The sequence below is a fragment of the Vulpes vulpes genome, chromosome 15, assembly GCF_048418805.1.
Source record: "Vulpes vulpes isolate BD-2025 chromosome 15, VulVul3, whole genome shotgun sequence".
In the NCBI taxonomy this organism is placed as follows: domain Eukaryota; kingdom Metazoa; phylum Chordata; class Mammalia; order Carnivora; family Canidae; genus Vulpes; species Vulpes vulpes.
Genome location: NC_132794.1, coordinates 26,853,752 through 26,869,273, shown reverse-complemented (window position 1 = coordinate 26,869,273; position 15,522 = coordinate 26,853,752). Strand labels below are relative to the sequence as shown.

The 15,522-nt window shown below is 34.3% G+C and overlaps 1 protein-coding gene across 12 annotated transcripts in view; it reads left to right on the top strand.

Moving 5' to 3' along the window:
* The window catches only part of USP25 (ubiquitin specific peptidase 25), a 136,698-nt gene that overhangs the window by 31,679 nt on the left and 89,497 nt on the right, over positions 1-15,522 (top strand). For 9 of the 12 annotated variants that reach the window (XM_072740930.1, XM_072740929.1, XM_072740926.1 and 6 more), the window contains one exon: positions 7,213-7,336. The exons of the other annotated variants lie outside the window; for them this stretch is intronic. In XM_072740930.1, coding sequence (XP_072597031.1) covers positions 7,213-7,336 — 124 coding nt within the window. The remainder of the gene's footprint in view (positions 1-7,212; positions 7,337-15,522) is intronic. 12 annotated transcript variants of the gene reach the window in all.

Here is a 15,522-nt window from a genome sequence, read left to right as displayed (position 1 = left end):
GTGAAAGTTGATCACAACCAGTTGAATGCAACTAGGCTAGGCTTCTACTCTATTCTAAGCATGTACTTAGAATTCTGTTAGACATGTACTGCAAAATGACTTGTGCAACTTTATGAATTTTCTTAAATTTTATGGCAGAATAATAGCCATAGGCTATAACTTTTGTTGACTAATATTGAATGTTAACTTCAATTTTTTTTTACGTAATCCAAGTTGGAAAACCTTAAAGTCTCTGACAGACTCAGCAATAGTTCCTTTACTATTCACTTTTTTTTTTACCAGTGCTGCTGCCATTATAATTTCAGCAGCTATTATTAAAAATAGAACAAGACCATTTAGAGCTGAGCTGTTCGATATAGTTGCCGATAGTCACATGTGGCAACTTAAATTTAAATATAAATTAATACTAAAATTTAGTTTCCTCTCTTGCACTAGCCATATTTTCAATGTTTAGTAGAAGTCACATGTGCCTGGTGGCTACTGTATTGGACAGTGCAGATTAATAGAGTATTTCCATCATCACAGAAGGCTCTTTTGTACCTTGATGTTTGAGAGAATCTGAGTTCAGCAGTGAGAAGATTGGAAAAGCAGGAACATCTTATGAGCTGACAGGAAGCAGAGAGAGGAGAATGGAAGCATGGGGTGGGAAAGACAATTTACATTGCGTATGTCTTCTCGCTTTTAAGTAGTTTTCTTCTAATGTGATACTTTATGCTATTTGTCCTTTCACTTACTAGAAAAAGTTCTGGGTGGATAAAGCATATGTTCTCTAGTCTTCTAATTAGTGCCACTGGGAAGATGGCTCACTTATTTTTGTCTTGTTCTGTAGTCTATATTTAGTCTTATTTGTTTAACAAATATTTATTGATTGCCTCATCTGTATCAGGTAGTTTTTTAGGCCACAGAGTCTCAGTTTACATAGGGGAAAGACAGACAGTAAACAATAAATAAATAATGTCAGGTAGTAGTGAGTTCATGAGAAACAGTAGAGAAGGGTAAAGGGACAGAGGGTGACAGGGATGTGGTTGGATGTCAGGCAGGGAATGTGCTGAGACAAAGAATTGGTCAGGGAATCTCTCTAGGATGAGTTCACATTTATCCAGATATCTGAATGAAGTTAGGGAATAGACTTTGTGATGTCCGAGGCAGGTGTATCCCAGACTAGGCAGGAGCATATTTGGCTCAGGAAATGAATGGTGTGGATATCGTCATGGTGAAACAGAGTGCGTGAGGGTGAGAATGGTAGTTTTCTTATTTCTGATCTGCTGACCATCCCTTTGTTCATTTTTGCCTGTCTCTCTCTCTCTCTCTCTTTTTTTTTATTTTCAGCTCCATCACTTACCAACCACATCAACCTGTCCAGTTGCCTGTGTCTCTTAAGGGCATCCCCATCCTTCTGGTAGCCCAGTGATTTATTAATTTATTTATTTTTAAACAAGCTCTTCCTAATCTACCAAAATAATCATTTAGTTTGCAGTTGTGTCAGTTTTTGTGTATTCCCTTCAGTTGCTCTTGTCTGGTATATATTATTACAGCTCCTCAAACTCTTATTCAACACTTTAACTCTTAACTCTCCTAACAGTTCTTTCTACTCATACCATTCCCCTGCCTAGAAATCTTTGCTGGTGATATATATAAACTTGATTAATTGGTAGGGGAAGGGGAAGGTTTTCCCTTAGGCTTAACCTTATTTGGGTAAGGAAAACAATGGAAGAATTTTTTCAAAATCTTTACATATATTGCAGTTTCAACTATATTATGGGCTAAATTGGCTTTGTAAACTAATTTGGAAGCCTGTCACTTAATATGCTGTTTTCATGGGAAAATGAATTATGAGTTATAAATAATGCATTGATTTGAAGTCTAATTCATTGTTAAGCTGATGACTGCCTATATTTTGGAGTAAGCAGAGAAATGTTTCAGAGTTGTATTTAAGTTTTAATACTGAAATAGTATTTCTTTGGAGAGTGAAAGATTTATTAGGTGAGTGTTATGTTTTGGTATTTATATTTCCAACTTTATAGAAAAAAATGTTTTAATTTGGGAAGACTTGAAAATGATGGAGGTTTTTGTAACATGCGATTTTTTCTAATGTTACTCAGCTAACAGTGACAATTGTGCCCTTGAATTGTGTTCATACTTGTACTAGAGGGAGGGTTGGCTGAAACAAAGTTTGGTGTTTCATTGAGATCCTCCCTTGACACAGATATAAAAATATTCATAAGACCTTGGTATTTGGATGGAATTTTTTTTTAAGAGATTTTATTTATTTGAGAGAGAGAGAGTGTGTGTGAGTGAGAGAGCACTAGCAGGGGGAGAGGCAGAGGAAGAGGGAGAAGCAACTCCCCCCTGAGCAGGGAGCCTGATACAGGGCTCAATCTCAGGACCCTGGCATCATGACCTGAGCTGAAGGCAAATGCTCAACCTACTGAGCCACCCAGGTGCCCCCTGGATGAAAGTTTTAACAAAGGCTAAATTTTTACAGTTGAAATTAGAAATTGTTTCAGTTAGAAATTATTTATAGCCAAGCATATTCTCTGTTCCTTTTTTGAGTATAAGCATATAAGAAACTCATAGAGGGCTAGTTTTCATTGTGAAACAAATAGTTCATTACATGTTTCATGTTTTAGGAGAAATTGTGCTAACTCCAAACAAAGGAAAAACTCATGTTTAACCATTCTGTTGAAATGTGTGTGAGTAGGTTATAGTGGTCTTTGAGGATTGCCTTATTGTTTAAAATATCCTATGGAAAGAGGAGGCTTTATGAAGTAATGGGAACATCATGGAGAAAGTTATTGTAATTATAATGAAACTACAAGTAATAAATAAACTTTCTCCATTGCTTAAAGGAAAAAGCTCCAACTTTTCAGTTAAGGACCAGTAGTCTCTGATTCACCTATCTTTCTAGCATTAAAGACTACTACTATTGCTTATTTCTTTCTGTGCTTACACTCAATATTTCTGACACCAGAAATGTGAATTTTTTTCCACACCTCACTGATACTCTAGTACTAGTGAGGTGTCTTGTAATTCAGTTCAATTCTGACACTCTCTACCTGATGTTAACTTTAGATTCTATAAGTTAAGGGCTTGCAGTCCCACAAGACACCCACACTTTAGATGCCAGTCATATGTAGTGAGTCCGCAGTTTCCTTCCATAAGTCTGTCTGACTTGGCTACAAGTTGGGGGTTCCCAAAACCCCTTCTTTGAGTTTGAGAATTTGCAATAATGGCTCGCAGAACTCAGGGAAACACTTAACATGTCCTGGTTTATTTTTTAAAAAAGAATATGATAAAGGATACAGGTGAACGGTCCGATGAAGAGATACATAGGGAAAGGTCTGGAAGGGTCACAAGCACTGGAACTTCTGTCTCATGGAGTTGGGGTTTGCCACCATACCAGCATGTGAATATGTTCACCAACTTGGAAGCTCTCTGAATGCTGTACTTTAGAGGTTTTTATGGAGGGTTGGGCAGGTAGGCATGATTAGATTATTAACCTAATCTCTAGCCTTTCTCTCCTCCCAAAGAAAAAATTCCTCTCAAAGTTCCAAGCTTCTCACCATGGCTTGGTTTTTCTGTTTTTTTCTGGTGCAGCATTCATCCTGCATCTATACCAGGAGTCCACCAGGACTCATCGTATTAAAGCAAAAGATGCTCCTGTCACCCAGGAAATTCCAAATAATTTAGGAACTCTGTATCAGGAAATGGGTCAAAGACCAAATATTAGAAACTAAAGTTATTCCTGGCATCTCTATCACTTGTGTTGCTCTTGGAATGGATTTACCTATGCATAATTTTATTACACCATGGAAAAGATTTCATTCTAAATATTAGAAGAATGTCTACATTATAAAACAAATCAAAATTGTTGGTATCACTTGATTTACCCAAAAAAGATTTTAATGTTGGGAAAATGTGTGCGTAGTGGTAAGAACAAGCTTTCCAAAGTTATCATTTTTGCTTGAAAAGTCTGCATTCCTCATTGGCAACACATACTCTCATTTGTTCTCCTATATAGGTGGCGGGCTCACTTTGTTTATTCTCGAGAAAATATCTGCCAAATCCTGAAGTTTGAGTAATCATAGTTTGTAGTTAGTTTTTTTTTTTTCAAGTAAAAATAGTGTTCCATGAAAAAAAGATAAGCCAGTTCAGTTGGTTTGCAGCTCAAGCATTGAATTAGTGTTTTCTCTTGAGCAAAAGCTTACTTTGGATGCAGCAGAAGTACTATGCATACTTCCTGTTTTGTCACATAGAATGAAAAGAATATGTAAGTCAGTGATTGAGATTTAATAAAATAAAATTTTCCCTTTTTATCAAGGATCTAAGAGAAACTGGCTTTTTTTTTTTTTTGGAATAATGAGTATCAATAGTTGTAATACAGTACATTACTCAACTTGGTGGTACTGCCTCGATTTTTGCAAAAATGCAGTACTTTTATGCACTATTGTCTTGTATCATCAGTGCAGATATGACCACAGGAGAAAGGCAGATAACATCTTGATATTTTTATGAGAACGTTTTTACTTATGGAACCCCCTTCTCTTTTAAGGATCATGGGGGAATCCCCAAGGCTCCATTGACTACTCTTGGAGATCTGCTAGGATCCTTTCCTTTCCTCTGAAAGGAAAGATTCATAGTTTTAAGATTTAAGTTTAAAGCTGTCAAGCATTCTTTATTCTTATGATGATATACTTCATTTCTCACAGCTTCAGTTATTTATGAAATAGGGTTAAAAACCTTGCCTTGTTTTTTTGCATTCATGTTGCTTGAGTTACAATTAAATCATGAAAGGTCTAATTATAAGTTGTTGATATTTCTAAGTGAGTTTCTGCTTTAGCCAGTTTCCTTTACTTGTCAGACATGAAACAGTAAACACTCCAGATAGTTTCAAAGAAGAAATTTAATCCAGGGAATTAGGTTCTTAAAAAAAATCTGGATGGAGTGGAGGAGGGATCTGCAGCTTGTCTTATGAAATGATCCCCAAATTCTTGCAGAACTGGCTAGCCAGGGAAGCTGTTTCTTCTGCCACTGTCAGGAAGGTAGTGTGACTCAGGAGGCTGTTTCTGGGACTACTGAGTTCAAAAACATACTTCTGGAGCTGCAGCCTAGAGAACAAGAAGGCAGGATTACGTAACTGCTACTGAGCTATGCCTGAACATTGGAATGCAGAGTCTAGTTGCCCCTTCTACTCTTGACATCCTGAATCTGGAAATTGGACACTGGAATGCTGTGCGGAACAACCTGTATCTGTCCAGTCATGCTGGAGAAAAGAGCCTAAAGCAGCAGGATGGCTTTCCCTCACTTCTGCCTTCTGTATCCCCTGCATCCCCCTAATGTATCTAGCTGGTGGAACCTAAATTCTCTTCAGAACCATAACTGTCAGTGAATTGGGAAAATAGATTTGTTTGTTTTAATCTTTCTAGCTTTTGTAGTTGAAGAAAGCACACTAGGAGGGTGAGGGAATGGAATCTGAGGGCTAATTAGTCATATCCCCCAAACTGATTTTCCTGCTTCTTTGTGAAGCAGAATTTCTTTCAAATTATTTATTTTTTTACTTCCATTATTCTCTCTTTACTAACTTGAGTTCTAGTCATTATTTAATGACCAAAATATCCTCATTTTTTGAGGCACATTTATGCCTTTCTAGTCCTAGCTGCTTCATCAGTTTTTAAGTGGACTGGATGGCAACACCCCTATGGTATCTATCTATGACTGTGATCTAGGTGGACTTGGGTCTTGTAAGTAAGACTTAGGAAATCTTTGGCCTGTCAGTATATTTAGGCATGCTCCATCATTTCACTAACCTTGCTATATGCTCTGTTCTGCATTTTACTTGACTAACTTTTTTTGGACCCTACTTACTACATTTTCATAGGTTTTATTATACTTCTAAAGATATTTTAAAAACACCTTCCATAGCCAGCTATTATTTCTAATATTTTTAATATTCTTTTATAAATACTGTTCAGAGAAAAAAGTGTGGATAACAATAGAAGTAGATTTTTGAAACTATCAATATACGTTATTTCTTTCTCACTAAGTGTGGCTCATTCTTTTTGAGTAACTACATATAACTCTAGAGTTAAATGGTAAAATGCAGGCTTTTTATTTCCTATCCCTACCCTTTTTATGTTTCCCCTCTTGCAAATTCCTTTTACAAGATTACAAAGAAAAAAATAATTTTTAATGTCTCAAATACAAATAAATATACAACGTATACAAGATACCTGTAAGCATAAGCCTAACAACACAAAGTTATAGCTTTTGTCTTTCTTATCATACTGTTTTGTAATCCTCTACTTAGCAATATATTATGGCTCTTATGATAATGGGTGTATTATTGCCATCTTCTGAGTGAAGGAAATAGACCAATATATATTGGGAAATTGGATTAAAAAGGTTTTCTTGAAGGTAGTAATAATATCTGTGGCCTCTGTTCTTTGGAAAAAGAATACTTACAGCATCAAGACTGTTTTCTTTCTAACAAAAGAAGTTGGTATCATGTATTTGTATATTTCTTTTTATGAAATGAAAAGTTTTTTTTAAAATGAGAGGACTGCATGTTCATTGAATATTCAGCTGGTAGAGAAGTGTTTAAAATAGAAAGTGAAAGGCCTTGTTACTTCCTTCCTCTTCCCATAACCCTCTTCTTCAAAATTAACCACTGTTAACAGTTTAATACATTCTTCTAGTCTTTACAAAATGTATAAATAAGCATTTATGTATTCATGGTCAATTAGGTTCTGAAGCATAATTTTTGAGATCTCAGTTATTATTATACTTTGTTAGTTAATGTCTGGGTGGTAGTATGCATGAACTGTAATGTGTGTATTTGGATAAACTTCAGAAAGCATAAATGTAAATGTTTATGGTGATTTCAATTTTTGTTGGTAAAACCCTGTTTTTAGTGATCTTTCTACTTGTTAGCTTTTCATCAGAGGCTTCATAGCAAACATTGAGATTCCTGTGCATTGAAAAATATTTATGCTCTTTATGTTTTAGGCATATTTTGTAGGGAAGAGCATTAAGTTTTAAAATATAACCAATTTAAAATGTACTTTGCATTCTCTTCAGAGAGGCTCTTATGGAGAATTTAAGTTGGTGCTGACTTTGGTTTGAAAGGATATATTGCGTATAGAATCCCCATGATAAGAATTACCTTCATTTTGTTTGACTTTTAATTTTGAGAAAGATAGTTTTGCTTTTCAGATGTGATTGATCTCACTGGAGATGATAAAGATGATCTTCAGAGAGCAATTGCCTTGAGTTTGGCGGAATCAAACAGGGCATTCAGGGAGACTGGAATAACTGATGAGGAGCAAGCCATTAGCAGGTAAAAACATAATTTGTATAAAATAGATATAAGTATTACTTATAATAGAAATAATTGGCTTTAATTTCAAGAGGCACAGAGATATATTTTGTTATTCTGAAGAAACCCATTAAGAAACTTTAGTATTGTTTTTATATTTTCTGTAACCATAGTTTTCACATTCTAGTTCTGATTGATTTGGAGCTTAGATTTTTAGGATTTTGGAGTGGCATTATGAGGCATTAAATTTAGGTGAATATTTTAATACTTTTTTATTTTTATTTTTCTTCCTCTAATTTCTTTTGGATACATTGTCCCATTTAGTTTGTAGTCATTTATAGCAGAGGTTAGCAAACGTTTTATGTAAAGGGCGAGTAGTAAATATTTTAGGCTTTGTTGGCCATATAGTTTCTGTCACAGCTACTCAACTCTAATATAGACTCTAGTATAGTAGTGCCAAAGCAGCCATAGATAATACATAATTTAATGAGTGTGGCTCTGGTCCAATAAATCTTGTTTTAAAAAACAGGCTGCCAGCTGGATTTAGCCCATGGGCCTTCATTCTCCATCTTCTGATCTATAATATAATAGTTTACTTACAGTTTTTTTTTTTTTTTAAAGAAATTGGCAAGATTCCAAAATGTTTGATAGAATGCATCTTTTGATTTAATAATGAAAACTTTTTAGTTTGAAACATTTTGATTTGTTGATGGGTCAAATAAAAATAAATTTGTTTTATCAGGAAACAATGTTGATTTTGAAAAGTCTTTAAAGTCTTTAAAATATAACTATAATCTTCTAAAGAACTCTATGGAGGTGTAGTGGTAGCTATTTTATTGAAGAAGAAATTGATCTTTTAAGAGGTTGAATGATTTTCCAAAAGTACACAGCGAGGGTAAATCTTATGACTCTAGTGTTTTTTTTCCCAATAACACAAGTTGCTTGGAATATAACAGCTTTCTCAGATAATTTCCCTTACCATGGTATCAGTAGTATATTTCTTTCTAAGTAATCTGAGATTATTGTATGGCAGGAGAGGTCTCAAACTGCTATCTTTAGCAAAGGCACATAATTCTTTTTAGTAATACTTTTTAATGGCTTTAAATGTTACTTTGGAAACTTCATAAAACATTGTATTAAGATGAGAAGACTTAAAATTTATTGTCCTCTCCAGTTGGGTGTAATATCAGTTAATGCCAGTAATTCTAAATGAAAAAACAAAAATTTATGCATTATCTTTAGACATTGTAATTAGGCTTATTTTATGAGGGATTTAGAGAAATTGTAAAATTTGATTTGTCTCAAAAAATGGATTGGAATGAAATAATTGTCTTGAATAATTATAAAACTTGACTACTTATGCTTTGATCAGAAATATTTTAAACGTGAAATACGTGAGTTGGATTTCATATTTAAAGGAAATGATCTATTATATGTAAAAGATTATAGAATAGAATATATGCCGTGATTCAAATCTTGTTTTTAAAAATATATGTATATTTTTGTTTAAATGAATTTATGTTAGTATACAAATAGAAAAAACTATGGAAGCTTATATACCAAATAGTGTCAGTAGTTTTATATCACATGTTTTTAAATTAAAACAGCGTGTTGTAATTAGTTAATAAGTAAAAATAACTTGAAAGTTAAAGTATTAAAATTATTCCTAATCTGTTAAGTTTAATGTATTCATTACATATTGTTCTAGATACTCATTTGTGTCCAAATGGAAACAAATATCTCTTAAGATAGTGTTTTTTATTATTGGTCTTCTAAATTTTAATATACTCTTAAAATAGTGAATACTTTATAAATATTTTTATTGTACACAACATGCAGATTTGGTGTAGTGTAATAGAAGTAAATAACTTCTATTAATTTACTAGTACAAAATGTAAGTTTTTGTGGTATGTAGATTTTATAACTTACAGTTAAAAAATAATGTTAAATATAAAATGTGCGGTTAATAATACATGTAAATCATACTGTGTCAGAAGAAAGGAATGTGAGAATTCTAGCTAACCCTTTGGTAAAGAGATATTTGTTCCGGTGGGTTTTATTAATAGGCTTAGGATTCTAAATTCAAAAGGGGAAATGATGTATTTTTAAGAAAAAGTTTATATATCATGCTCAAAAGTAAATATAACTATTTATACATTACTTAAGTTCACATAACAAAAGTTTGCCAAATTCCTAGAATCATTTGATGATAGTTATATTTTAGCAGACATACTTTGATATGTATTCATACATTTGGAATACAACATTATAATTATTTGAATTACAGCCTATCTTTTTATATCTTACAATCTTCTGTTCAGCCACTCACAAAATTATGGTGAAATTTCTTAAGAAATTGAATATTTTTAAAGTGTCCTTCTTAATATAATTACTCCTCAATGTCAGGATTGGATGTATTTATTATAATTATTTCATGGTTACTAATGCTTAGATGGGGAACAAGTACAATATGGATAACTGAATTTGCTAATAAACTACACTGTAATTGATTTGTGTCTGTGATGTGTTTGTTGTGAAATGACTTGCTTCATGGAATGACTTTGAATTAGTTGCATAGAGGATTGGGCTAGATTTTAGTTAAAGTTATTACATGCAAATCTAGGTATTTCAAGAAAAAATATGGTGGTCTAAGAAATTTTCTGATGAAAACAGCTAGAGTGTACTGTTTGTTGTACATAAATTATTTTAAGATCTTAGCAGTATTTCAGAATTAAGATAGTAAAGACTAAAATAGAACTACATCAGAGTGAAAGCAGGAAACCAAAGAAGTAAGTTCAGAACACTGAAAGTCATTTCTTGACGTGATATTTACTTGTGTATATAAACTTGAACTTCAGTTATGATATCCTTGTTGGGTATGGGAAAAAGAAGTCAGAGGCCATGGTCTATGTAAGGTCTGGAGCTTTAATAAGAGATCATTTCCCTTATTAAGTGGTTATGTCAAAGGGTGACATATTTACAATAAGAGTAGATTATATGTATCCCCCCCCCCCCCCTTCAGAACCTTAGAGCATTGCAAAGACAGTTGCTCTTGCTCTGAGGGGAGCAATTAGAGGTGATAGGACTTGCCCCTGCAAAGTTGTACCATTGGTTCGCAGCTGAAATTTCTATCACTTTAGTAGTCTAGTAATTCTCAACTTGGGAATTTAGTTAGTTTTTTTTTTTAAGTTGCTAATTCTTTATTGAGGAATATAATAGGGATCCCTGGGTGGCGCAGCGGTTTGGCGCCTGCCTTTGGCCCAGGGCGGATCCTGGAGACCCGGGATCGAATCCCACGTCGGGCTCCCGGTGCACGGAGCCTGCTTCTCCCTCTGCCTGTGTCTCTGCCTCTCTCTCTCTCTCTCTCTCTCTCTGTGTGACTATCATAAATAAATAAAAATTAAAAAAAAAAAAAGGAATATAATATTACCAGGGAAGCAAAGATAAAGTAAAAAGGGAAAGAGAGAAAGCAAATTCAAGGGAATATGCTACTTAGCTTGCCACACTTATAAAAACAGATAACCAAACAAACCAAAATGTAAATACTATTGATTGCTTGGTCACACTAAATGTCCCTAGGGGAATTTAGTTTTATATGGTGTTGGATTTATATTGTTTCTAGGTCCTAATGGAATCAAAAGTACGTTGTCTCTCTAGGAAGGTTTCTTTATCCTTGGCCTCAAAGAATCCCCTTCAGTAACTTTTGAAGCTCTACTGGAACTACCTATGACAATTACCACACACACTTGGAAAAACGTCACTATGAGGAGCAGCTAGAACAATAGGCAACAAAAATCAACAAAAATGCACCAAATATTTAGATATTGTGATGGATAGAACTATGCTTTAGCTTTTAAAGGCAATAAGAAATAAAAAAAATACTTGAAAATATGACCTAACACATTTGAAAAAGAACTGAAAATACCTTTTGGAAATGAAAATTAGAATTACTAAAGTAAGAAAAGAAAACAGTATAGACTTAATAGATTAGAAATAGCTAAAGAACATATTAGACTAGAGGGGGTATATAGGAGAAGAAATTCTACAACTTGTAACAGATAACTGAGAGAGAGTTTGAAAGACATGGAAAATAGTGAGTAGATCTAACATAATTTAATTGGTATTACAGAAGGAGAGGAGAGAGTGAGCCAAAGGCCAATTTAAGGAGTGAATCACTGAGGATTTTTCAGAAGTGGGGGGAAAAACCCTATAATTTTACAAAGCCCAACAAATCCTAGTCCAGAAAATGAAAAGAAACTCACCCTTAGGTTCATAATACTGATAACTCTGGAATGTCTAAGACTGAGAAAATCTTAAAGATATTCAGAGAAAAAAAGTGAAATTATCCTTAAAATAGTGACAGGAAGGGTGATGAATGACACAAATTGACACAAGACTGTCAATTAAAATAGTTGCCAGAATTCTATACTCTATGGAACAGTTCTGGGTAGTCTTACCAGGGAATTTTTCTTTGTGATTAAGCTTCCAGTTCTGAAAGACTGAAAGACTACTTGTATAGCCCCCACTGCTACAAAAGCAGTATGTCCTATTCTGGTAGTTGTAATTTTACCTCCCCCCCCCCTTTTTTTAAAGATTTAATTAATTAATTAATTAATTATTTTTATTTACTATTATTATTTATTTATTTAGAGAAAGCACGGGAACAAGGGGAAGAGGGCAAGTGCGCAGGGATTGGAAGAGTGTTTTCCCAGTCAAATGTGGAGGCTGACATGGGGCTGGAGTCTCATGACCCTGAGATCGTGACCTGAGCTGAAATCAAGAGTTGAGTGCTTAACCAACTGAGCTATCCAGGCAGTTTTTTTGTAGTAATATTCTACTTGAACCTGACCTTTCTAGAATGGTAGGTACAAGAGGAAAAAAAGGTATTTTTATAGAATTACAAGGGACTCCTTGTACCTCCCACTTTGGCCTGCATGGGCCACTGTAGAGGAACTGGGTGAGTAGTATGTTCAACCAACTAATCATTATCTTTACACTTTAAGACCATTCAGTCCAACAAAGAAATCCAGGTGTCTGAACTAGAGTTTGGGAGCCACCTGGAGGGTTTCCTAGTCAGAATGGCCTGGAGTTGTCATTAGGGGAAAGAAAAAAGCATCATGTCCAGAAATGGTTAGGGTGGGATTCTAAATTTTTAACGTAGGTTTCTGTAACTCCCACCCATTTCACCCTAGTCATTACTTGAAAGCTATTGTGAGAGGAAATTGCCTTGAGAAGACGTGTTGAATAGGAGTAGGTGAGGGAGGCAGTTACAAATCGTTTTAAGTTGACTTGTGAAAATAATTCAAGGGCTTAACAATATCAGATGCCTGCAGATCTTAGGAGATCCATACATAGAATGCTTATTATTCCATTTTTTGAGTAGCTCTTATGATAAAAAGGTACACCATTGTCAGATTATAAGTGGTTTGGAAAAATTGAAAATATGAAACAGATTAGTTTCAAGGGCTGCAAGACTGTGGCCAGAATTGACTGATAAGACTGGAACAGCAAAATTGTAACTTGAAAAAGTGTCAATAATGAGGCACCACTGATAGTCCCAAGAAGGGTTGGAGTGAATAAGGGGAGAGGTAGGTGGTCAAAGTTTCTATGTGTCAAATCTTACAGATTCGTGCAGGAGTACATCTGACAGGCAGTGGTAGACTCTCTTAATGTGTACTCAACATATGATTGTAGATATGTTGCCTTGTTGGGTATGATGGTAGACACAGCAGTGGTGGTCACTGGGGTAGTGCATACTGGCTGAGTCATCCCATTAGAGAACAGGGACCACTGTATATATCCATCACAATGGTTAAAATGAGAGATATAGACAATACCAAGTATTAACAAGCATGTGGAATAATTGGAACCATCACATACTGTTTGAGATAATATATAATGGAATTACCACTTTGGAACACTGGGAATTTCTAATGAATTTCAACAAATACTATTCTAGTGCTGTTTCCATCTCTAGGTATAGACCCTTGAGAAAGGAGTACATTGTAGCTTTATTGATAATAACGAAAAGCTATAAACAAAATGACACAAAAGAGTAACTACTGCGTGATTCCATGTATGTGTTGTTTAAGGACATGCACAACAAATTTATGGTGCTAGAAGTCAGAATGATGATTTTCTGGGAGGTGGAGAGGAAGGACATTGTTGGCTAAAAAAAGGGTATTAGAGAATTTTCTGGACTAATGGAAATTTTCTATATCTTGATCAGGGTGGTGATCATATGGGTGTATACATATGTAAAAAGTTTCACTGAGCTGTACATTTAAGATTTGTGTATCTTATCATGTACAAATTACCCTCTACAAAGTACTCTTTCCAAAAAAAAGCATGTTTTGAGCTATGTTTGATAATCAGCATGCAAAATTATATTTCTGTGTATAAAAAAGAATGATAGAAAATTTAAAAATTTATAAAAATTTATAAAAAAATTTATAACATAAAAATTTATAACATAAAACTGTGAAAGTCCAATAATAAATTTAATGAATATGCAAGAACTTACCAGGAGAAAATTGGAGGATATCACTGATACATATTAATGAATATGTAATTAATTGGAAGCATATTCTGTTTCACAAATTGAAGGACTGAACATAGTAATTTTTTTTAGAGAGGGGATGCACAGAGCAGGGAACGGCAGAGGGAGAAGGGGAGGGAGAGAATCTTAAGTAGGTTCCACACCCATTGCAGAGCCCCACATGGAGCTCAGTCTCACAACCCCTGAGATCATGACCTGAGCCCAGAACAAGAGTCAGACTTTTAACCTACTGAGCCATCCAGGAGGACTGAACATCATAAAAATGGTCAGTTCTTCTTAAACTGACAATGGGTTTAGTGTTATCCTAATCATACTATAACTTTTTTAAAAAAGGATATCAACAAAACGATCCCTCCCTCCCTTTTTTGTCTCCCTTCCTTCCTTCTTTCTTATTTTCTTTTTCGTTGGTTTACAGCTTAAATAATATGTATATTTTTCAGTGAGTATGATGTTTCCCTAAATGTACTTAGATGATCTAAAGTGGGATGCTTTCAACTTTACAGCTATAATGCAATTTAAGTAATTTAAATAACAATTCAAACATAAAACTAGCATAAAAACCCAAAAACAAAACCAGTACAATAAAAATTTAATGGGAAGGTGAACATTTATCATAAGTAAGTGCTTTAAATATTCCATATAGAGTGTGGAAAGAAAAGAGCAAAACATTTTGTCATCCTTTTATGTTGCTGTGTGGTCATGACCAGTGTTGGGAAGATAAAGCAGGTGATGGGTAGTGGGAATTGCTTTTTGTTTTGTGGCTTTTGGGGTTGCCTCTCTCGTCATGCTATATTTTGTTATAAGCTTTTTCTGAGCTCTCTGAGATTTGTGTTGTTAGGTTTTTTTGTTGTTGTTTTCTCTATTGACAGATTTAATACCTGGATTTGTAGTGGTTGCATACTTTATACTTTATGCTTCAAAGCCTGGTTAGTATCAGTGGCTTTACTTTGGTGAGGCCAGGGAAGGAACCCTTAGGTAGCACTTGTCTTTATAGAAAGTTTATATTCATTTTGCTAATCCTGGACTACAGAAGGTAATGGGGGCTTGGAAATAGAGTAATATGTGAGCTAGAGGTTGGGCTTTTGCTAAAAAAAAAAGTAGCAAAAAGGTAGCAACCTCTAATATCTTAATCATCCATTTACTTCAAACATTTGTTGTGCCCCTAGTATTTATCATATATGCTTTAGGAATAAAACAGTGGGTTTCTACCCTTCACATGCTGACTAATAAATAATTTTGGTACAATATGATAAATGTATTTATGGTTTTTTAGGAGCCAGAAAGAGATGGTAGTAAACTTACTGAAGCCTGTTTTAAGTCCCTGGTGATACAAAACTGAACTCTCTAAGTCAAGAAGATCACAAAAGTCATGGTGTTCTTTTATCCACCATCTTAAGATATGATAGTTCTGCCATATGATGTGGCTAAGGAATATTACAGTAAACCTATTTCTTTAAAACTCATATTTTTGTTATAATGAATGATGAGATCTAACATATGACTGAATTGAATATGTCTTTTATACATGACCACTGGTGCTAATTCTTCTTTCCTATTTGTGGTATTGTTGCTATTTTCCCCAGAATTCGTAGCTTTTTAATTTCACTAATCTCTAATTACCAAGGTGGAAATAGGTTTCCTTTATTTA